The sequence below is a fragment of the Lampetra planeri genome, chromosome 24 (assembly GCF_965212315.1).
Source record: "Lampetra planeri chromosome 24, kcLamPlan1.2.h2, whole genome shotgun sequence".
Classification (NCBI taxonomy): domain Eukaryota; kingdom Metazoa; phylum Chordata; class Hyperoartia; order Petromyzontiformes; family Petromyzontidae; genus Lampetra; species Lampetra planeri.
Genome location: NC_136130.1, coordinates 2,751,225 through 2,776,313, shown reverse-complemented (window position 1 = coordinate 2,776,313; position 25,089 = coordinate 2,751,225). Strand labels below are relative to the sequence as shown.

Genomic DNA, 25,089 nt, shown 5'->3' with positions numbered 1-25,089 from the left:
AGCCAAATATTCTAAACGCACGTTTCTAAATAGGAAGGGAAAACTGGAGGACCCGGAGAAAAATCCATGCGACCACGGGAAGAAATTCCAAATATGCAGGCGTCAGGGTCAGGATCGAACCCACGAACTCCTATATAGCAGACGAGGTAGGTGTTTGTTCATAATTTTGGAAATATTTTTGGTTACCCCTGCTATGTATGGCAAGGTGATGGTTTTGATTGGATCCTCAGATGGCTCCTTTCTCACGGTTGGGGTGATGGCTTTGCGGATTGTGTAGTCAGAGTATCCATTCGCCTTGAGAGCCTGGTGTACGTGTTTGAGTCCACTGGTTAGGTGTTCATGGTCGGAGATACATTGAGCTCTATGGTGTAAAGTTTTGATGAGGGGATTCTTCTGGGATGGATGGTGGTGGGAGTCAGGTTTTAGGTAGGCATCAGTATGGGTTTCTTTCCTTTAGACAGAATGGCTCATTGAGCCATCTGGTCTCTTTTGATTAGGGAATCCAAGAAAGGTCACTTGCCATCCCTTTCTACCTCCATTGTGAATTTGATGGCTGGGTGTATGGAATTGATGTGGTTGAGGAATTGGTTCAGAGCCGTCTGGCCATGTGGCCAGATGACAAACGTGTCATCCACGTACCTCTTCCACAAGGACGGACGTTCTACATGAAAAAATTGGCTACAACCGGAAATAAGGGAGAACCCATTGGGGTGCCTTCAGTTTGTTTGTAGAATGTTCCATTCCAGGTGAAGTATGTGTAATGACATCGCGGATGTCACTGTGTAATGCTGGCTCTAGAGAGGCGCGGCGTGTGATATATTGACATCGCGGGCACCACGTATATGTGGGTGCAGTACCGGCTCTAGAGGGGCTCGGTGAGCGCTGACCGACAGTGCTGGATGGCACCACGCTCTGCTTACACTTACAGTGCCGACCCCTATAGGATGGGGTGTCAGGGTGCCGGCCGAGGGATTGGGGTTACTATAGGCCATGATACTCTGGTTGAACCTAGAGGACACGTGACCGGTAAAATCTACACAGAGGCCCCAAGTGGGGGCGAGGGGTGGTCACGTGTTGGGGTCGAGATTCTGCTCGAGGGTTCGAGAAGGTGGGGGTGGCTAAGGGCGGAGCAAGCCCCGCCACAGAGGACGTAAGCCGGGTCCCTGACAGGGACCGGCTGCTGTTGTTCATCCTCAAGAATCTACGTTCTACGTCCTACAAGAGTCACCAACACATGGACCGGGACCCAAGCTGAGGTCCGGTCCGTCGTAGCTAGTTCCAGTGTAATTAGTGCAGTTAGCCTGGTGGTCCACCACCATAGGTTGTTATCTTGTTACGGGGTAGTACCCCATGTGTTGGTTTTAATACATTTGTCGCCTCCAAGAAGTACGTCTGCGACTCAGTTGAACGCACTACATATGTATTGGTGAGGCAGTATCTCACCAAGGCTGGTACATCACCATTCAATCCTTAGGACGCTGTCTTTCCGACAGCTCTGTTCTTCACCTGAGGACGGCTGCTTGCCTTGTGGCCGAAACGTCGTGAGAATTTGTATTATGTTCTATTTTTATCATTTTATTATTTCCCTTCTACGTGACTTTACCGAAAGAACCAAGAATATACATTCAATCATTGTTGGACCAAATCTTAAATGATTGCAATGGTATCGGGCACAGGTACTTTGTTGAACTAAGAAACTACATCGAAACTAACGAGCAAATCACCTGGGGACAGTGATATATCCTTAATTTACGATACCAGGTCAGCTGAGCAAAGTACAGAGGAGGTGGTCTTACCAGTGAATGGCTGTAAGGTCTCAGACAGATATCGGGCCAGTTTGTAGGTGGAGACGATGAGACGAAGGGGTGTACCTTTTTATGGATTTTTGGTAAGCCATATAATCTGGGTGGTCTAGCAGCAGAAGGTTTTAAGGAAAACCGTTTGTTCTGTTCAATTAATGAAGCCGAATCAGTGATGATACTGTTTGTTTTCGTAACGAGGCTGTTGGTGGGATCTCTTAAAATGTTTGTATAGCTCACATCATTATGTAGGTCCTGAATTGTGTTGTTGTACACGGTTTTGTCCATGATGACCGTGGCATTACCCTTGTCGGCCGAGGTGATGACGATATCATCCCTCTTTTTCAATTGAGATAACTCAAAACGCTCATCCTTACTGATGTTGCTGACTGGTATCTTAGCGCTTTTGAGGGTTGCATCGATTTCAGATCTTGTCACGTCTGCAGCGATGCGTCCCAACCCTTAAGGGCTACATCGACCTGGGCAATGATGTCATCCACTGGTATATGTTTGGTCTACATTACAGACTGCCAGTACACTCGCTCAGATTAAGAACCAGGCTACAGTCTACATGGTTGGTTTTTATTATTATTTTTTACCGAAAGAACCAAAGAATATAAATTCCTGCAGTCACGAAAGTTCGCTGCTATATTGCTGGATGTTCTATAAAATTAACTGGATCAGTTCATTTAGTCGACACAGGTAAATAGTTACAGCCTTCTGACAGAACTGCGAAAGGTATTCGAGTCCCTTGGCCATGATCCAGTCAATTGTAATGCAGAAGAGGGCCAGGGCAAAGGTACCAACCTTTATGCACACACGACGACGTCATATAAAAGATTCATATAGGTGTCTACCCATCAGGACACGTGATGTCGACCTAGATTTCAGCACATAGAATGAACCAGGAAAGAGGTGGAGTTACCACGGCTCCCACATTCGTTCATAACGCCCCTCTGTCCACAGAGCCGAAAGCAGCGGCCTTAATGTGAACGTAAGCGATGTCTGCCGACCTTGTGAAAGGTCACCTTTCACAAACGCAGGGTTTGATCTTCCCCGAAGTTCATGGTCCACCCTAAATCGCATCCACTACACAAACCATGGCAGTAGTTGGGGATACCTTAGAAACACATGGAACATTTAAAACTCTCCATTGTGTCGACTGTGGTCATCCAGAACAGACCGTACACTGTATAACGACGCAATGCCCGATTCGCTCCTGACGCGATTATCGGGCTTGGCCACCTGAATGTGAAATTATAGTCGTTGCTCTGTATCTACATCAGCCGTACAAAAAGAGAATATGCCGTGGGAGCCCCGAGAGTGACCACGTCCACTTCCGATCGTGCATGTTCGTAAACCCAGGGTGCTGTGGTCGACGGCGCCGCACGAGCTGAGGGTGCCGTTGTGCGAAGAAGTTCGCCTGTAAAAAGAAAGCTCTTCCCAGGCATTGAGAGGAGCGAAATGGGCCGGCAGCCAAAGCCGTCCCTAGGGTACACAGCGAATTGGGGCGACCGCATCGTGCCCCGCGCTTTGTGGTGGGGGGGGGGGCTTCAACGTCACGGTGTCAGATGTAAAACTGCCGGTGCAGTTTACAGGCGTTGAGGCAGTGGCGTAGTAACGACATTTATCAGCTCAGGGGGTGCGGCAATCGGTCAGGTGGGGCCCCAATATTTGATTTGTCTCGCACGGTCGCACCCAGGCTATCATATATCGCGGCTCCTCTCGCCCTAATCACGTCGTCATGCTCACGGTCTCGAACATTTAATGCTGTAGGGCGCTCAGTCATCGCAAAATGCAGCCACTGCAGCTCCGTAGTACCACTTTGCAATATAATTGACACGCATCTAATGAAAAGATTGTCCCAAAAATGTGAAATAATGTTTAAACAGTGTTTAATTGAAGCTGTTCTTCCTTTACACTGCTGTTGAAAACATATCTCATTGTGGTTGTCAAGGGGGCCCCAACTCGTAGCTTTGGCCAGCAGAGGAGACAAATGCATTGTTATTGATTGTCCCATGGATATATATATATGATCCATAGATTGTAAATATTTGACCTTTGTTCTCGTCTTGTTGCCAAGCAAGCCATACTGGTCTTTGTTTCCTTACGTGTGCGCATGTACACACCTTTATCAATCCACTGGTGGATGACGGCCTCCCAACGCCATAGAGGTTATTTGTCAACACTTCACCATGCTGGTGAGTGCAGGTCGCTGAAGGTGTGTGGAGCATATTCATGCGGGCATAGGAGTACAGTACAACAATGCATTTTGAGACACTGCTCTCTGCTACTTTGCAACCACGCAGCCTATAACACCTGTGGATAAACGTGATGCTGGAGAATAAGTACACTGCTGCGTATAGAGACGTGAAATATTACATACTGGATCAAGTGGGTGAAAGAAGCCATTGTCAGCAGATGTCGAGTATAATAACCCGAGTTACTTTGGCCGCATGTGAACCGATGATAAAAATCTCTCGAGACGAGTGGCCACGTGAGTCAGGGGTCAGAGCGCTGAGCCCGCACTGCTGAGATGCTGGGTTCAAATCCCAGGTTGCAGCCAGCCGTGAATAAACAGGGTTAAGTGTAGCGAGTTAATAGTCTTAGCCGGGTCTTCAATTACTAAAGGAAACCCTTCATATTCAGTTTAGTTTGTCACTTATTAATTTACAGCCTCTTATAAAGCCACCAATTGATGAAAGAATTGCCATGCTGTGTCAGTGGTGGATGTATCTATGTATGTTGAACTTCTTTTGCATCGTACGTAGCCAACCGTGCTAATCGGAGGTGCGGGGAGAAGGACAACAAACTAACACACAAAACGCAATTTTAAAGATTTTAGTTTTCAATCTAGATGTGAAAGTGCATAGCTTCCAATTGTTTCCTAATATCTGAAGAGCGTTCCAGACGGCCGCATAAAAGGCGCATCTGAAAGCGCGTGATGTGGTGACCTCTTTAGTTCGACACAGCCGCTACGATTACCCAACAGCAGCAGCGGCTATAACGGGGGTGGGGCGCTCCCTGTTGGCTGTAGCGCGGCTCGCCCCATTATTTCGGCTGTCGCCGGCCCAGCGGGCGGTGCCGGGCGATAATGTGATCGGTAATTCGCTGTCAGCGAGTCGTCAGCGCAGCGCGTTGCCATCCTGCAACTGTTACCAGCGAGCGTAGAGGTGTGGGAGGAGGGGGGCAGCCGTGTTGAGAGATGATGAGACGCCGGCTTTTGCCAGCTGTGCGGGTGGTTCGTGGACAGATACGGAGGCATAATCTAACAACAATCGAATACCTTGCTGGACAGAAAGGTGACGATGCAGCCCTGCAATTCTTTTTTCTGGCGGAAGTTTCAAACGCTTCCTGCATGAGAGGAAGCATTGGAGAGCCACTCTAAGACGGGTTTTTTGGCCCCACTCGCTAAACGTCTCTCAAAAGCTTGATGCATCTTATGGGTTTCATTTGGAATGTTATGCGAGCGTGCGTCGCCCTTTTGTCATTCCACTGCCGGATGAGGGCCTGCCCACACCGTGTAGGTCACAGAGGTTATTTAGCATACTTCACCACGGTGGTCAGTGTGGGTAGGGAATGGAGGGGCGAATGGACAGAGCATAGTACAGTCCAACAATGGATTTTGCTCCACTGTCCTCTGCTAACAATGCACCATTGCTTATACATGTTGGTCAGCTATTCAGGCGCTATCCAGGATTCATCCTAATTAGCTTCCGTAATCTGATGCGAACCGGCACATTTAACGTGATTTTATCATTGTCATGGAAATTAACACATTGGGTAAAAGCACACTCGGAAGCTAAGCAAGTTAGAGCACAGTTAGTACTAGCATAAGTGCCTGGCTGGGAATGACAGGTGTTATAGGCTAGAGTTGCAAGGAGAAGGCAGTATAGCAATGGTTTCCTGAATCAATCTGTGAGGAGCTTGAAATGCTATTCCTCTGTACTATCTGAGGTTTCTCCACAAGCCGCGAGTTAATTCATGGATCTGGCCAAACATCACCATGAAGGATCCTGGATAAAAGTACGGGGTATAAATAATATTTGTTATATTAAGAGTTGGACATATTTTAACATGTAGACTGGCATTTATAAGTATCGTATGTCAAATTAAACCAATCACAATATTGACCCTTGTCAGGCTTGAACATCCAGACAAACGTGTTGGTAGGTAGGCAGACAAAACAGTCGATATTCAGGGATGTAAATAGTTTGGTAGGTATGCATGCAGGTGGGTGACTAGGCACGATAACAAGAACATGTGCAAGTTAAGTAGATAGACAGATTGGTAGGTAGGTATAGAGGAAGGCATATAACTAGGTACGCAGGCTAATTATCAGGTAGATAGTATTGGAAGTTAGATATTAGTTTGATAGTGAGGAAGGCTAAAAGTCAGTTAGGAAAACATTTTATAGAACAGGCGACGGCAGACTGATAAAAGCACACACACGCCACGCACATGAACTCAAGCACAAGTTTGATGGACGGCTTATTAGAGCGCTCATTATCACTGGCCAGTCTCGAGGCTTTGTCTGCCCCTGAGCAATTTCAGCCACTGAACACTTAGCACATGCACGAGGTGAGTTCTCCCTGGCACTTTAGGCAGCTCATCTCTCACTGCGCCAACACATGGAGCCCCCAGGGCAATGGGAAATAGGAGGCACAACAGCAGGAGGCCGAATTGAGGTATTCACTTGTTAACAGAAAAAAGAGCATCTTAAACGACAATTTGCATAGCGACAAACACTTGCCCCTAATGAATTCGAATGCCAATTTAAATCCAATTTGGGGAAACTAGGAGGTCCCAAATGAAATCCCCCAACCCCAGGAGAAGCATGCCCCACCAACCCGAATTTTAACTTTAACTGCCCGCACAAATCAGATGTGGAGGAGTGTATTTGATTGATGCTCCTGTTGCTCTCTCACTGGCGTTCAGTCACTCGTCGCGACTTCATTGCTACTGCTATTATCATTGTTTGCATTAACTTCACACCTTGTACAGAAACAAGCGTTGTGAGAATACATTTTCACTGCAGGCCTATTTTCATTCACAAGGCTTGTGTCTGTAGATATGATCTTTGTCTGACCTGTTGTTATTACCATTGGACGATCCTAAACATCTGCGACATGTGTCTGATTGTCTTTTTATAATTCCCAGATTTCGCACATGCTTTGGACCTAAAGCATTTAATGTAGCTGCTCCAAATTTTGGAACCACCCAGTTTTGTCTCTTGGCATCGCCATTCTGCCAACTCTGTCCTCTGTCCTGCTGGACATCTGTGAAAAGAGCTTCACAGCTCATTTGATTTCTCCAGGATAAACACAGATTGTGATTCAAATTACTATTACAATCACTCAAGTTCAAATGTGAATGTGATTTTACAACATAATTGTTCTTATTAATTTTGTTTTATCTATAAATGTGGAATGATTTGTTGTCTGCCAGCCGAGTCGCCCTTGAAAAATATATTCTTAGCTCAATGGGCTTTGCTCAGGAAATAAACGTCTGATTCTGATACTTCAGCATAAATCTATTCTATTTGATTGACTTTTTCCCCTTCATCAAAAGTTGTGTTTAACCACCATACCGCAAAACAGAATGTCGAACTGATGGGTTTTTGAGTTTGGTTAACCGACTTCCTAAGACTGGTTTAAACCGGTATGGATGATCATTTTTGCATAAAAGTAGCAAAACAAAGATCTCCAGTGCAGCAGTGCTATTTTAGTCATGGCATCAGTGGCTGTGATTGTAAGTGGAGGCAGGTGACGGAGGTGTTAGTTGCCGTGCTGGCTTCTTCGCTTTCCCCGCACGGCAGTTTCAGCAATTGCCGAGTGCAGCAGTCCCCGAGATACGAACGTCCGACTTACGAACATCCGCACTTACGAACGAACAGTCATAAGATGTTATTCTTTTTAACCATCTGACTTGCAAAGTTCGGTCGTACTTATGAACTGAACCGCGGGACTTTTTTGTTCGGCGGAACAGTCCTCCGTGAGATGTAATGAGTCCCAGCATCCCACGTGATGCACAACAGTGAACCGTGAGACTCAAGGTTAGTAAAAATATAACTTTTTTTTCATGTTACTTTATTTTAGGTTTTCTTTAATTCACTCAACAGTATTTATAACAGCATTACATGCTAATGTACAATATTTCGTCTTATTTATGAGTTTAACATTGCCTACTATTTTTATTAAACCATAACACATTTTATATGTACAAATAACTATTGAGTTCCGAGATACAAAAACATTTAATTACGAACGGGTCTTGGGAACGCAACTCATTCGTAAACCGGAAGACTGCCTGTATCTTAAATCCCCCACGGGGGCAGTTGGACACTCGTAGGCTCTCCGGCAATGGAGGAGAGAGCCATCTGCAGGAGCAGAATGGGTGCCCAGAGAGGGGTTCCCATTGCACTGGACTGGAAGTCAGTTTTTTCAGTTTTCAGTTTCATTTATTAGGTATAACCCTGTGAGCCATGCGGCTCTTGACTCGGGTGCAACCGCAACAAAACAAAAACATGAACAAGAAACATCTTAAAGTGACTACACGCAACAGAAAAATCCTGGAAAAAACAGCAAAGTCTTCCAGAAAAAAACACCGTATTTCAACGCTGTGTGCAAAAAATCCCAGTGGGATGCAAGTCAGCACTAGCGCGAGGCCGGTCGCCCATGCACATGTGGCCTGACAGCACTAGGGCCACGGCAGTAGCCGGGTCTGGCCGGAGCAGCCAGCCACATCTTCAACTGTCTTGGTGGCGCTGTGTGGGGAAAGCAGCAGAAACGGGGAGAGAGGAATGATATCTCGACGGGTCCAGCCGCCACCCATTTCACCAATGCACTGTGGCCAACCCAGTGAAGTGTAGTCAATCAACCCCCCGTCTCCCAGCATTGGACTTGATACAATTACTTTGTTTTATCATTATTATACTTTTAGCTCAATGGGCTTCACAATACACGTGATGTAGAACACGTTCATAAAACAATAGTATATATAAGACAGAACTGAAAAAACCTGGAGAAACTATAGAAAGTATGTATGTTGAACTTCTTTGGCACCATACGTAGCCAACCGTGCTCGCCGGAGGTGCAGGAAGGTGGACTGAAATCAAAGAGATTAACTGGATACGGGATTGAGACCACGTCGAAGTGCTTTGGGAACCTGGTAATGAAAAGTAAATATTCCACTGTGCCTATAGAAGCAAGCTTTTGATCAGCTCATGTTACCACCTGTTATGAAAAACGGTTCAGAAACATGGTCATTCATGAAAATATAGAAGAACTTTAAAATGAATTTTAAAAAACGGTGCTATGCATGCTTGTAATTACACTGTGAGAAAACGAGGGACACATGGATTTCAGAACGTATACAGGTTAATGACATCATTCAAACTTTTGATTTAAAGCTTTCGTGACTGCAGGAATTCATATTCTTGGTTCTTTCGGTAAAGTCACGTAGAAGGAAAATAATAAAATAATAAACCGAGAAGATGGATTCTGGTTTAGCAATCATTGGAAGGATTTGCTAAACCATTTCGGTTGATTGTGTTCACGCTTACGGTGACTTTCCGACCGCATTCCATTCTCTTCTTCTCCCCCCTCCTCTTTTCCGAACATAGATGGACTCGTCCATCTGACCAACTGCCAAATCGCTGTCCGTGGTGCTGTCGTTAAAAAACGCCACTTTTTTCAAATTTTCTTGCTGTGAATTTCACACCTGATGATGATTGCTTGTGTTGCAGTCGAAACGTCGTGAGAATTGTATTGTTTTATATGTTTATTATTGTATTATTTCCCTTCTACGTGACTTTACCAAAACAACCAAGAATATCATTCAAACTGTAAAAAAGTGGCATTGAGCAGGAGACGCCATGGCTAATATATTTAAAGGAAACGGTAGAATGTATCTTTTAAAAAAGTACGTGCCAATAATAAATGACGCAACGATCTAATAATGAACAAATTAAATTCCAACAAGGCTGTATGTGTAGTGGGTAGCTTCGCTGTCTGAAACAGACAATCTGAGTTTAAATCCTGCAATTAACGAATAAAAGCTGGAAAAGGAGGGGACAAGCTGTCTAATAGATATGCGAGTGGGCAATTTCAAATACAGAGCACAAGGTGGAGTGGGACATCTTGAGAAACCTCAACAATAAAGGAAAAACCTGGATTTGACATGATATGTCCAGAGCTGACAAATATAGATTGGAGTGAGAGAAAATGAAAGAGGCATAAAAATATATATATATCTCCTTTTCCTAATTTTCATAACATGTTTGACCACCTTGTTCTATTGCCAAATTGTACAAGTGACTTGACTTAGCCACTTGTATGTATGTTGAACTTCTTTCACATCGTACATAGCCAACCGTGTTAATAAGAGGTGTGCGGGAAGGACAATGAACCAAACACGTAAAGCAGTTCTAAATTAATTAATTTTAAATGTATATGTAATAGTACATAGCTCCAGTGGCTTCCTGATATCGGAAGCCAATGCAACTTGGTGAGCACCGGATGGATATGTTCGGATCTTGCAGTACCCATCACGACACGTGCCAAATAATTTTGTACATGCTGCAGCTTGCTAATGTTTTTGCCAGACGTCTCATAAAGTAGCGAGTTCCAACAATCGAGCCTTGTCGATACTATGCCGCCATGTTGGCTATGTAATGACTCAATAGTGGCCATGTGTCGTAGAGCCCTGATATTAAAATTACAGGACCTGACTATATTTTGCACCTGGTGCCGATGCTCTTTTGATTAGTAGAAAGCTGAATCCTAGAGTCTGCGATCGCCACACCTGTTCTTCCCACAATTATTATTTCGTTCTTTCGGTAAAGTCACGTAGAAATAAATTTAATTAATTAATAATAGAATACGACGTTTCGATTGCAAAACAAGCAACCATCATCAGGTACAAATGAATGAGAAAACAAACATAGTAAACTTGGAAATATAATGCCATACAACACAGAGTCGGCCAACACAAGTCAACACCCCACCTGGTTGATTACGTTCCTCCAAAGATTGTTAAATTTGACACATAGACAGGCACACAAGCAGAGAGAGACTCACACAGAGAAAAACAGAGAGAGACACACAGATAGGCACACAGAAAGACAACGTCTCCTCCCACAATGTTTGTCGCCTCAGCACCAACCAGCAAAACCTCAGATTTTCCTCAATAAAGCAGAAGTTCGTGTTGTGCAAAGCACACGAGCACCACTCGTGTGCAATCTTCGAAGTTACCGAGGTTCTCCATATCTAACTTTGACTTCACAGCGGTGTATAATTGTTTATCGGTATATTTATGGAACTTGATGTCATGCGATGAGATGACATCGACCATCAGAGAGACGCATGTTGAAAATCGGAAGGGCGAACTGTAATCGACCATGTAGGTATAACTTAATCCACCTCAGTGCCATTCCCGTTACACCAAACCTTGACCTTAGCCGCCCGATAGGTATCTTATAGTCGATGGTGTTGAAGGCGGCTAAGAGATCGAGGCCAACCAACACTGCAGCACACCGGTCATCCATGATCTTATAGAGGTCATCAGTGATCTTTAGTAGAGCCGTCTCAGTGGTGTGGAACTTCTGGTACGCCGACTGCAATGGGTTGAATCTGCCCATTCCAGCGACGCGGGGAAGTAACCACCTCGGACTAAGGCACTCTATGACATTTGAAAGCATACTCAGGTTTCAAATTGGGTGACAGTTTGCAGGGTCACTATAGCCGAGCTTTTTCGAGAGTGGTGTTACCTGCGCCAATTTGAACCGGTCTGGAACACAGCCCTCGCTGAAATAAATATTTTCCAGGTTGACAATCAGCAGCGCTAGCATGTCTGAGCATAATTTGAAAATCGACGTGTGGATGTAGTCGAGAGATGATGTCTTATTTGACAGCCATATGATGAACATCTGACACCTCAGCCACTGATCTTGGTGCCAGGGTCTCGAGTTTGGCATTGGTTCCAGGTTGATCAAACTCAGATGGCAGCCCGGGAGAATGTGTTGCCTTCAAGTTAGAAACTGCCATCTTGACCATAACTATTTTATTGGCGAAGAACGTTGCAAGTAGGTTGACTAGTTGATGGATGGTTGGAGTGCAGTAGACCCTTCATGATAAGCCATAGAGTACGGGGTCACGAGCTGACTCATTGACACGAAGAGCTCAGAACGATCTGCGAGACTCAATAATGAGTCAGTTGTCAGATCTGCAGGTGGCTCTGTAAGCGAGTTGGACAGACTTAAAACCAAAGATGCTCCAGCCTCCTCCGGGTCTGCTTTGCTGCGATAGTCTCCGGAGACAGCCAGTTACTGCACGCTTTCCCCGTTCTCTTTGTGCTTGTTCAGATGACCACGATTTCATCAAGAACAGCAGTGATATAATTTTCTAATTGAGCTGCAAATGATCGACCATCGATACAGGATTTAGACACGCCAATGAAGACCGGAACTTCTGATGGCAAGCATTGTAGTCCAGTCAGTGGCGTCACTAGGGGGGTGCGGGTGTTGCGGACCGCACCGGGTGACACCGTCAGAGGGGGTGACACCAAAATGACTGTCTATACAATATTTGTGCAGTGTTTCGGCAGAAATGTATTATTATTTTTATTTAAAAAAATATCCCTGTAGTTAGTTATAACAACAAAAAAATTTCGTAAGCCCAGCTTACATGTACAATATACCTACAAGGCTAAAACTGTCATAATTTACTTTTTGAACCTTCTAATGCGCTCCGGTCGGAGCTGTCATTATTACCCAATTACAATGATGCTTCGAGTCACGTGGTTTCGTCTACACGCGCTACAAGCAGGCGCTGTTGTTTTCGTTGCTGCTCGTGTGTATATATAGTCGCTGATTGTCACATTTTCTGTTGTTTTAGCTACAATATTTTTGTAATTAGTAGTTGTGAAACTATATGAATAACTTTTTGGAGAATTAAGTAGTAATTAAAGGAAATATTGTAATTTAAAGGTGTAATTTTATTTTGCTAGTTGTTTATGTCACTACTATTGCCATTACATTCAGTGATATACGGTTATTACGATTTACGAGTAACAGTAGTACAAAAAACATTACTAAGGATTCTGTATGGTCTGAAACGGGAGGACCATGAGGGGTGACACCAACCCTAGTGACGCCACTAAGTCCAGTCGTTTATGGTCTTTGTATGACATCATTGTGACGGATGGGCGAATAATCTATACGGTAATACTACTCTCACGTCACGTGACTGTGATCTGAAATACCCCACGTCTCCACTAACAATGTTGGTCACACTATGGGAACCTCATTTGCCAGTAAAAATATGATAATTGGTTTTTTACCCTTCTATCTGGCAACAAAACTGACACCTTTTTACAAGGAGTCATGTTTGCATAGACCACAATACCTGCAGTCATAATGCAAACAAAAAACATAACTCTGATAATGTGCACTGTCCTTGAAGTTGATTGGTCCACACCCGAGACAGCTTTCCTTAGAGCCTAGTCTCACATGGGTTGGACCAGATGACGCCAAAAGGCGCACAACTCAAAGACAATGCACCATCAGAGTATGAGAGCTCGGGGCAAGCATCTACACTATGGGAACCTCATTTGCCAGTAAAAATATGATAATTTGAGTTGTGCGCCTTTTGGTGTCATCTGGTCCAACCCATGTGAGACTAGGCTCTAAGGAAAGCTGTCTCGGGTGTGGACCAATCAACTTCAAGGACAGTGCACATTATCAGAGTTATGTTTTTTGTTTGCATTATGACTGCAGGTATTGTGGTCTATGCAAACATGACTCTTTGTAAAAAGGTGTCAGTTTTGTTGCCAGATAGAAGGGTAAAAAACCAATTATCATATTTTTACTGGCAAATGAGGTTCCCATAGTGTAGATGCTTGCCCCGAGCTCTCATACTCTGATGGTGCATTGTCTTTGAGTTGTGCGCCTTTTGGCGTCATCTGGTCCAACCCATGTGAGACTAGGCTCTAAGGAAAGCTGTCTCGGGTGTGGACCAATCAACTTCAAGGACAGTGCACATTATCAGAGTTATGTTTTTTGTTTGCATTATGACTGCAGGTATTGTGGTCTATGCAAACATGACTCCTTGTAAAAAGGTGTCAGTTTTGTTGCCAGATAGAAGGGTAAAAAACCAATTATCAATGTTGGTCACAGTTACAGCATCGGCGGATGTGAAAATATGCTCCAGTATATTTCTGAAGTGACATGTTGCACCACTAATGTGCTGGGTTAAACTGTGACTGTTGATTATCTTGGCAAGATCACTAGATTTTACCACAACAACTGGTTCGTTCGGGACAGTTAAAATCACCGCAGATGATGTAGCAAGGGCTAAGTGACCTACAGTCTAGCAGACTGGAAAGCTCGGAAAATAATTTAAAAAAGTTTTAAGAAAATGGTTTAAGAAATGTATTTCGTACAGCAAATTATTAGTTGGCATGGCAACCCAGTGCCCCATACAGAGAGCGCTCCCATGGCAAAGTGGCACAGAGACCTCCCCAAGTGGGCCCCGCCTGCTGACCGATGGGGCGACGGCGACTGGGCCTAAGCAGCAGGGAGGCCAACCGACCGCCAATGGTCTAAATTTTTTATTTACCATATAAAGTAGGGATCTTTACACATCGCGCGAGATACTGATTTGAGGCTAGGCTGACCTTGGGTGAGGCCCAGGACCGGTACAGATTACAATCGTCACTCGTGTTAGCCGTGAGCGGGAGTTGAACTCGGGTCGCTGGGTTCATAGTGCAGCACGTTAACCGCTACACCACTGCTCCCCATACGTACGGACTACATGCACAGAGAAACACACGTGACGCCAGCCTGTCCATACAATGGGCTATTGATGATCCAAAGCCAGCAAAGGGAATTTCACAACATTTCTCTGATGAAGCCTGAATTCCCAAATGAGATTTTACCTCCATATTTCATCTTTAAGAAAATAAACTTCGGAGTGCACGTGTGCCCAACATACACGGGCACATAAGGACACCCACAAAAAAATCACACGCACACTGAAACACACACAAAGACCACCCATATTGCATTTAACTGAATGTTGGGGAATGCTGTTCGCGAGCACCTATGAAGACCGGCACAGCACACGAGCACACAAGGGCGTGGGTGGTCAACACCACACCTGGCAGCTGCCTTCATCTCCGGTCCTTCTATTTACACTCTGCACCAGGTATTCATTTAAGGCTGAATCGACCTCGGGGAGGCCCAGGACCGGTGGGAATATTCGCGACTGATGTAACCTTTAACAGACTGTTGGGAGAAGCGCTGTGATCGCAAACACACACATACTGTATAGACACAAATGATGATGATAAACCCACGCAATGATACACATACATGTGTAGGACTCGTACTCTCGTTGTCTTTCTCGTCTCGTTTATTCACGCGTAGAGTTCACACCTCCTCATCATCGCTCTGTGTCTCTCCATTCGCTCTGATGCACAACTCTCCATTAACAACACTCCATGTCTCCCCGTTTCTACCGTACACTGTATCCTCTCTATCCACTACTACCGTACACTGCGTTCTCTCTATCCACTGCTACCGTACACTGTGTTCTCTCTATCTACTCTACCGTACACTGTGTTCTCTCTATCCTTATCGTACTTATCTCTGCTCACTGCTGCTCCGTCTCTCTCCCGGGCACCAACCGCTCCAGCTCCAATCCCAACCAAGACTCCTGTCTCTCCGTTACGCTGTCCCCTATATCCCCGCACCAATCAGTCCCAATCAATTACTCCATCCCCCGCTTTGCTACTCGCCCCCAGGCCCCCAGCCTCACGTGACCATGTTTTTGCCGCCAGGCCGGCGTCGGTTATTAACCACTCACCCTCCTGACTAATCACTGGCCTGCGTCCTCAGTCACCCCTAACACCTGTCGTGTCTCTTAACGACCCCCCCCCCCCCCTTAATGCCACGACAACAAAAACCGCGTCCTCAGATGCTCCCACTGTACTCTGCTCGCTTGCCTAGCAACAGAACGCGTGGCACGTGATTTCAAGTCCTACACATGTGTACAGCCAGTCCTCTACTTACGAACATCCGTACTTACGAACACCCGCACTTACGAACCACCTTCCTTGATTTTTTTTTACCATTAACTTAAAATGCGAACTCACACTTGCAAACTGAACCGCGGAACTATTTTGTTCAGCGGACCAATCCTTGGCAAGATGTATTGAAGAAGCCTCACGCTGGGAGTGTTTGTGTGTGTTCGTGCGCATGTGTGTGTTTGAAAGTGAGTGTGTTGGGGGCGCATCACACACAACATCATGGATGCATGCCGGGTCCAAGCAAAAACATCTGCTGGACTACATAGTGACGGATCAGTGGATGCGGGCCCATGTCATTGACACCAGGACCTACCGTGGAGCTGATCTGCCCTCTGACTATCGACTTGTCATATGTAGGATGTGCCTGCCATTCTTCCACTCCGGTGGTGGGTGTACACCCAGGACCCCATTCCAACCTAAGGTGGCCTGGTCTCAGCTAGCTGATGAAAGTTGCAAGCGAGAATTTCATCATCGCTTGCGGCTGGGGTTGGCATTGTCCCCCACTCCTCCAGACGTCGAGGGTAAATGTGCGAGGTTTAGGACTGTGACTCATGCAGCTGCAATGGCTGCTTTGGGTATGCGGTCCAGACCTCCCCAGAGACCCTGGCTGACAGAGGAGGTGTTCAGGATAGTTGAAAAAAAGCGACAGGCCCACTATAATCGTCTACAGCATCCCACGTCAGAGAATGAGGAGGCTTACCGCAGCCTTCGCTCGGAAGTTCGGAGAGCCGTATGGCGCTGCAAGGATGGGTGGTGGTTGCAGGTTGCTTTGAAGATGGAGTCTGCCTCAATGTAACGCGATCATAAATCCCTATTTAACGACATCAAAAAAGTAACCTGCAGCTCCACACCTATTACCATCATGAGGGGAAAAAACGGTGATCATCTCTCCGACCCCCACGAACAGGTTTGCAGATTTGCTGAACATTTTTGTGAAGTCCTGGGGGAGGGAAAATCCCTCGACATGGGAAATATCGTGAGACAAAGTGGGGATGACCCTGCGGAGGCTGCGGTGCCTCAAATATTTGAAGAAGTCACCCCCTGTGAGTGGCTGGCTGAGGTGCCATCTGTTGAGGAAGTACTAAAGGCGATCCAGAATCTGAGACCAGGAAATGCACCGGGCAGAGATGATCTCCCAAGCGAAATGCTGAGGGAGGGTGGCGTTTGTGCACAGACTGCCCTACATGATATCATAACAACAGTCTGGACCACTGGACAGGTTCCGCAGGACTGGAAGGATGCCCTGGTGGTCCCCCTATTTAAGAAGGGGGACCGCACAGACTGTAACAACTACAGGGGCATCTCACTCCTCAGTGTGCCGGGAAAGGTCCTGGCAAGGATTATTCAATATCGCCTTGCTAGGCACGCTGAGGAGAGGCTTGAGGAGCCTCAATGCGGTTTCAGGAAAGGGCGGTCCTGCACAGATGCAATATTTTCTGTCCGTCTGCTACAGCAGAGGGGTAGGGAATTCCAACAAGACCTACATCTCTGTTTCATTGACCTGGTCAAGGCCTATGATACCATCAGTAAGCCTGGGCACTGGGTTGTTCTTCGTGCTTTCGGAGTCCCTGACCCTCTGCTCACAATCATTAAGGACCTTCATGATGGTGAGCGGGCCCGGGTAAAACTACGTGGCCGGGAGTCGGAGCCATTCGCTGTACACCTTGGGGTGTGACAGAGAGATGTCCTCTGGTTCCCACATTATTTAACATCTATTTTTACCACGTAGTTCGTCAGGCCTTCAATAGCTGTACCGGAGGAATTTCCATCTGGTACAGATATAATGGGAAGCTTATCGATGCCCAGGTGCGGTCAAGGGATGGCTCCCTATTGCTCAACAATGTTACGTATGCTGATGATCTGTTAATCGCTGCTCACTCAGAGGAGGAGTTGGAGGCACTGCTGCTAGACCTGGAGCTTGCCACTAAGAGGTGGGGCCTTACCATCAGCCCCACCAAAACTAAGCACCTGCCAGGTTGTTTTGTGCCATTGGAGACTCCACCCCCACAACTCCCAATTGGTGATGGAGTGGTTGTGGAAAGAGCGGAGAGTTTCCCATATCTGGGCAGTGTGCTTATGACCGGCTCCGGTTTAACAGCAGAGGTCTCACTCCGAATCAGTTGAGCGACAATATTTTTTCATCGGTTGCGTAACGCTGTGTGGAAGCTACCTGGTCTGTCGCTCTACACGAAGCTTCAAGTCTTCTCAGCATTCATTCTCTCCCTTTTCTACGCTTGCGAAACGTGGACTCCCCTAATGGAACATCTTCGCCAGTTAGAAACATTTAGGCTGGCCTGCCTACGATCCATACTGGGTTTAACCAGGCTGGATTGTGTGAGGAGAAAGTCCCATCGTGAGCTCCTCCGGCAGGCAAGGCTGTGTTGGCTGGGCCATGTAGCCCGCATGCCCAGTCACCGCATGCCTAAACAGCTTTTGTTCGGCACGGGCTAGAGAAGAGATGAAGTGATGTGGTATAGGAGGATGTGGAGCTGAGTGGACTTGCCGATGACTGGTACCAGCGGTGTCAAGATTGTCCTCTGTGGAGGAGGCTCGTAACGGACGCTACTGGGCAGTTGGAGGCAGCTGCCCTCCAACAACAACGGAGGGCAGAGGAGCGACGCTCACAACAACGAGCGGACTGCCGGGTGGCTAAAGCACAGCAAGTTGGCACAGTAGGGGGCACAGGTGGTGCATCAACCAGTCATCTCGGTAATTTCAGTCAGTCGACCCGTGGCACCTGGGTCTGCCCCGTAACCTCCTGCCAGCGGGCGTTCGACACTTCACGTGGCCTCAAGGTGCACATGGCCTGGCACAAGCGTCGTGGGACGTCACCGCCACTTAGTGGCGAATGGCGGTTGTTGTTGTGTAGGGGTCAGTAGTGCAACAGTTAGAGCGCTGCACTCTGAACCCGGGGACCCGAGTTTGATTCCCGCTCACAGCTAACACGAATAACGAATATCTAAATGGGTCATTGGCCTCCCCTAGGTCGACTAAGCCTCAAATGAGTACCGGGTAAGGTGCGTAAACATCGCCACTGGGAAGACAAATGCGGTTGGGCGAGGTGCTGGCCCCCCGCCTCTCATGTACCTGCCAGCTTTCATTGGTGCTAATTGCTAACAGCACTTGCTCCTACAGTCTCAAAAGGCTAACAGGGTATAATGTCTTGGGTCGCCCATCTGGTATGTGGAGGGGGAGGTGTTTGTCTTTATATATTCGTGTGTTGATTGTTCATGGTAGTTTTGGCTGAAGGCGTGACCCGAATGTATAAAGGGAGGGCCAGGGACAAGGGAAAACCTCAGAGAGAATTTGGCAGGATCTCAACGCAGAAGCAAAGGCCAGATGTGCAAAGTAAGTATGTGTGTGTGGATGTACCATTCACGTGTTCTGTAATTAAACCAGGCTCAAGTAATTACATTTGGTTCTTCGTTTGACAATCCAGATTTAAGATTTAAAATAGTTTGACTGTCATGTGGCTGACATAAATTGTGTAATTATCCTGCGGAGCATTGTCGCAGTGGTTAAGGCACCGCGCAACGAAGCCGAATGACCCAACTTCGATTAATGGCCATGGCTAAAATCAGTAGCGAACGATATCTGATCCGTACATTAGGCATAATGGGTTGGTGAATGGTGGTGCCCAGGACCAGTTAAGATATCACTCACCGGGGTCTGGAATCGAACGGAGGTTGCATATTGCGGTGTGCTAACCACCGAGCCTCTTCTCCCCATTCTAAATGACCCGAAAATTACACGGGAGGTTCTCGCTGGTCTTCACTCATCTCTGGGACGAGGTGTTACGCACCAATCAACAGCTTACCCCCATTCTCTTCTGAAGAATATACACTTCGTTCGACTCGGATCTGGAGTTTAGTGACAGGATAAAACAAGTAGTGTTCCTTCGTTCGTTCGTTCCTCAATCCGCTTGTCCTGGTGAGGGTTGCGACGGCAGCATGTTGAGTAGTGGCGGTCCAGACCTCCCTTTCCCTGGCGACAGACCCTAGCTCTTGCTAGGAAATTCCCACGCGTTTCCATGCCAGCCGAGCGACATCGTCCCGCCAGCATGTCCTGGGCCAGTCCCGGGGTCTTCTACCAAATCAAGTCGTGTATATTACAAAATTGCTCTATTAATGGCATTATATGTGTATATATGGATTGAACAACATAATTAATATTTTGATTCAAAGCTTTCGTGACTGCAGTGATTCATATTCTTGGTTCTTTCGGTAAAGTCACGTAAAAAGGAAATAATAAAATAATACAAATATGATGATGATTGCTTGTGTTGCAGTCGAAACGTCGTGAGAATTTTTATTTTTTATTTTTTTATTACTTTATTATTTCCCTTCTACGTGACTTTACCGAAAGAACCAAGAATATAACATCATTTATCTTGTGACTAAACAATAGGTCCGAGCAAATAAATTATTTTCCTCACCAAAAATCTACCAAAACCCTAATTTAAACCCACTGATAATAAAACCAACTTATATTTCTGCGAAAACGACAATGCTGTGGCTCAATCAACTGACTGGCCGCTCCCCCAGATGTCCGTCTTATCTCTGCTGCTCGCCTCGGCTCTGCTCTCCGTGACCACGGAGCTGGGAGAAGGAGCTGGTGCCCAGGAGGACAGGGCCGTGTGTTCGGGGATGAGCGGGATCCCGGGGACCCCAGGGCAGCACGGGGCCCCTGGGAGGGACGGCAGGGACGGGAAAGACGGTGAGGGGAATTGATTCACAGCCCACAGCTGTCATTGAGATGCGCTTCTGCAGCCATCTGGAACGCTTTTGCTTCCGATTTTAGGACGCCACTTGAGTTATGCAATTTTGAATTGATATTGAAAACGCATTTCTTTAGAACTGCTTTTTGTGTTTAGTTTGTCATCCTTCCCCCACACTTCCGATTAGCACGGTTGACTACATGAGGTGCGAAAGACGTTCAACATATATACATACAGTGAGGGAAAAAAAGTATTTGATCTCCTGCTGATTTTGTACGTTTGCCCACTGACAAATAAATGATCAGTCTATAATTTTAATGGTAGGTTTATTTGAACAGTGGGAAACAGAATAACAACAACAAAATCCAGAAAAACGCATGTCAAAAGTTTTATAAATTGATTTGCATTTTAATGAGGGAAATTAGTATTTGACCCCTCTGCAAAACATGACTTAGTACTTGGTGGCAAAACCCTTGTTGGAAATCACAGAGGTCAGACGTTTCTTGTAGTTGGCCACCAGGTTTGCACACATCTCAGGAGGGATTTTGTCCCACTCTTCTTTGCAGATCTTCTCCAAGTCATTAAGGTTTCGAGGCTGACGTTTGGCAACTCGAACCTTCAGCTCCCTCCACAGATTTTCTATGGGATTAAGGTCTGGAGACTGGCTAGGCCACTCCAGGACCTCAATGTGCTTCTTTTTGAGCCACTCCGTTGTTGCCTTGGCCGTGTGTTTTGGGTCATTGTCATGCTGGAATACCAATCCACGACCCATTTTCAATGCCATGGCTGAGGGAAGGAGGTTCTCACCCAAGATTTGACGGTACATGGCCGCGTCCATCGTCCCTTTGATGCAGTGAAGTTGTCCTGTCCCCTTAGCAGAAAAACACCCCCAAAGCATAATGTTTCCACCTCCATGTTGGACGGTGGGGATGGTGTTCTTTCGGTCATAGGCAGCATTCCTCCTCCTACAACACGGCGAGTTGAGTTGATGCCAAATAGCTCAATTTTGGTCTCATCTGACCACAATACTTTCACCCAGTTGTCCTCTGAATCATTCGGATGTTCATTGGCAAACTTCAGACGGGCATGTATATGTGCTTTCTTGAGCAGGGGGACATTGCGGGTGCTGCAGGATTTCAGTCCTTCACGGCATAGTGTGTTACCAACTGTTCTCTTGGTGACTATGGTCCCAGCTGCCTTGAGATCATTGACAAGATCCTCCCATGTAGTTCTGGGCTGATTCCTCACTGTTCTCATGATCATTGCAACTCCACGAGGTGAGATCTTGCATGGATCCCCAGGCCGAAGGAGATTGACAGTTCTTTTGTGTTTCTTTCATTTGCGAATAATCGCACCAACTGTTGTCACCTTCTCACCAAGCTGCTTGGCGATGGTCTTGTAGCCCATTCCAGCCTTGTGTAGGTCTACAATCTTGTCCCTGACATCCTTGGAGAGCTCTTTGGTCTTGGCCATGGTGGAGAGTTTTGAATCTGATTGATTGATTGCTTCTGTGAACAGGTGTCTTTTATACAGGTAACAAGCTGAGATTAGGAGCACTCCCTTTAAGAGTGTGCTCCTAATCTCAGCTCATTACCTGCATAAACGACACCTGGGAGCCAGACATCTTTCTGATTGAGAGGGGGTCAAATACTTATTTCCCTCATTAAAATGCAAATTAATTTATAACATTTTTGACATGCGTTTTTCTGGATTTTTTGGTTGTTATTCTGTCTCTCACTGTTCAAATAAACCTACCTTTAAAATTATAGTCTGATCATTTCTTTGTCAGTGGGCAAACGTACAAAATCAGCAGGGGATCAAATACTTTTTTCCCTCACTGTACATGTGTGACTCGTTAATTCACTCATTCAGGTAGGAGAGTGCGTGGAGGGGAGTAGAGTGAAATGAGAGGTAGGCGGTGGCGAGTCCATAGAGAATCCTGATAACCGTGAGAGGGATCTTGTAGTTGATGTTGGATTGGGAGCCAGTGAAGGAATAGGGCAGCAGAAGACTCATAATCATAATCTTCATTCATCCTGGAAAAATCCAACGAGCTAGTAAGCTTTCTTTCACAGATGTCCAGTAGGGGTTAGTCAGAAAGTTACAACAACAATGTCTCGAGGGGTTGCTGATCCGTTCATTGTTCTTTTCGCAGGTGTGATGGGAACACCTGGAGCTAAGGGAGACCGCGGGGCTTCAGGAGACAAAGGCGTGCAAGGGGAGCCAGGTGAGCAGGGGTTTATCCAGATAGGGTGAGTCGTGCCCTGATGGCAGCAGACTTTTCTGCCACGTGGTGAGTTGTCCGCATTAAGTCAAATATGAAACGAAGCCTCTTCTTTGTTCATTAGATTCGTCACGTAACGTTAGTTTTTTTTTTGTAACGTTGTTTTATCGTCATTAAAGAACCCACAATGCAATGTGGATTTAAAAAATGGAAAAAAATAACAGATAACGTGTGTAACAAACTCGACGAAATGCACGCTTAAAATCAGTGATCAAACGAGGGAGTCTGGGCTCATTGCCCATACTTCGGTTGGGGTAATCACATCACGTTTGTTGATGAATAACATCGGCTGGCCTGACATCAAACTGCAGCAGCAGCCAACAACTGTATATGGCTGAGGGAGAAAATGAGCTTCTACGTTCAGATCCTGAAGAAGCTCCTAACATGCTGAAGTTAATGCCAAACACAGGGGTCATTCTGCAAATATATTTGAGGTTAAATGAAAACGTCTATTGAACCCGATGATGTGGCAATCAAGTGCCCAAGTGATTAGGACATCGACCTGTGATAGCAAACAAAAAAGTTTAAACAAAACACACCTCAATTGTGCATCTTATTAAGAAGCCACTGGAGCTATGTATTTTTAAAATATAGATGGAAAACTAATTTATTTTAAAATGTTTTTTGTGTTTTCATTTGTTGCCCCTCCCCCGGACCTCCAATTAGCATGGTTGGTGTGAAAGCAATTCAATATACATACACGTGTCGCACAGTGCCACCAATGGAGATTTGTGTCACCCATCTCTCAGTCGAGCACGTTGACATTTGACCTTGTTACCCTGTGTCTGTCTAGGTCTCCCGGGAAAGCTGGGCCCTCTTGGCCAATCAGGGCCAATGGGGCCTCCAGGAATCCCAGGTGAGAAGGGCGAACGAGGCGGCAAAAGAGAGAATGGCGTGGGGCCCAGGTCAGCCTTCTCGGCAAAGATTGTGCTTTCCACACCGGCAACCGGATGCCCCATGAAGTTTGACGTCATCATCACCAACCCACAGGGGCACTACAACCCCATCACAGGAAAGTTTACTTGTGTATCCCCCGGCACCTACTACTTCACCTTGTTTATGCACTCAAGTGCGAGTGGCCATCTCGTGGTTATGATAATGAAAAATGGGCAATTGATATCCAATGTATGTGCCAGCCCAGACGAGGAAATTGGCGGTAGCGTCGTGCTGAGCCTCGAGACGGGAGATCAGGTATGGCTCGAGATGAAAGCTCCATACATCCATTTGCGAAATAACGAAAACAGGGACGCACTGTTTAGTGGCTTTCTCCTTTTCCCCGACTGAATTGACTTCCATTGTCAGGGAATATGAAGTGAACACATGCACATCCTCATGAACATATTCACGCGTGCATAAATGCATACATCTTGACTTAAAGCATTCATGACTGCACAATTCATATTCTTTGGGTCTTTCAGTAAAGTCACGTAGATAGGTTGAAAGATCGAAACGTCGTAGTTTTTCTTGTCATTTTCTTTCAACCTATCTACGTGACTTTACCGGAAGACCCAAAGAATGTAAATGCATACATATAAGATGAAGAATAGGACCCCCCCTATCGACTTTAACAGACTTTTGTTAAAAACGCTATGAGGGTCCAGAAATGTGCAGACATGTTCTTCGGGATCAGAGACTGGATCGCCATAGGGGTGGTGCTCGAATTTTTTTTTTTTATTAAAGAGTGTTGTGTTCTCATGGGCCAGCAACCCACAACCACCATGCGTAACTCGTAGAGCTGAGTGGCTCTAAGCGAACGCTTTGCTAAACCTCATTCTCGGGCATAGAATGTTGTAATCAGAGAATAGATCTGCCACTTTCTTTCAACTGGCTGCAAAACCTCCTCCATGAGGATGTTTGGGGAGGTCTGGATTCGGTACCGAATGCTGTCAATGCAGCTGCACTAGCCACAGTCCTGGACCTCATCTATTTTCGATTGGCATCAGCAGAAGATGGGACGTCTTTAATTCCTGGATACAAGTGATGATAAAATTCTAGCTTCGAACTTTCAACATATAATGCAGACCATCCCTCACATAAATGGGGTCCTTTGTGGATGCTTGCTTCCACAATGGAAGAATGGCAGGCATATCCTACAGATGAAAACCTGATGGGCAGTGGCCAGATCAGCTCCACAGTATGTCCTCATGTCAAGCAGATAAGCTCACGTTGACTGTTCCACATTGCATCGTGCAACAGATATT

The 25,089-nt window shown here is 46.1% G+C and overlaps 1 protein-coding gene across 1 annotated transcript; it reads left to right on the top strand.

Moving 5' to 3' along the window:
* The first annotated feature begins 19,193 nt into the window (after positions 1 to 19,193).
* LOC144726835 (complement C1q tumor necrosis factor-related protein 5-like) lies at positions 19,194 to 24,359 on the top strand. Its single transcript, XM_078605790.1, has 4 exons — positions 19,194 to 19,235; positions 20,432 to 20,603; positions 22,760 to 22,831; positions 23,682 to 24,359. The coding sequence occupies exons 1-4, from the start codon at positions 19,227 to 19,229 to the stop codon at positions 24,170 to 24,172; spliced, it is 744 nt and encodes a 247-aa protein (XP_078461916.1). The 5' UTR covers positions 19,194 to 19,226; the 3' UTR covers positions 24,173 to 24,359.
* Positions 24,360 to 25,089: the final 730 nt, after the last annotated feature.

What these genes read in the sequence shown, in the direction of transcription:
- LOC144726835 (XM_078605790.1), top strand. An exon ending in CGGCAGGGACGGGAAAGACG is followed by an intron (nt 20,604 to 22,759) that starts GTGAGGGGAATT and finishes TTCTTTTCGCAG; the next exon opens with GTGTGATGGGAACACCTGGA. An exon ending in AGGCGTGCAAGGGGAGCCAG is followed by an intron (nt 22,832 to 23,681) that starts GTGAGCAGGGGT and finishes GTGTCTGTCTAG; the next exon opens with GTCTCCCGGGAAAGCTGGGC.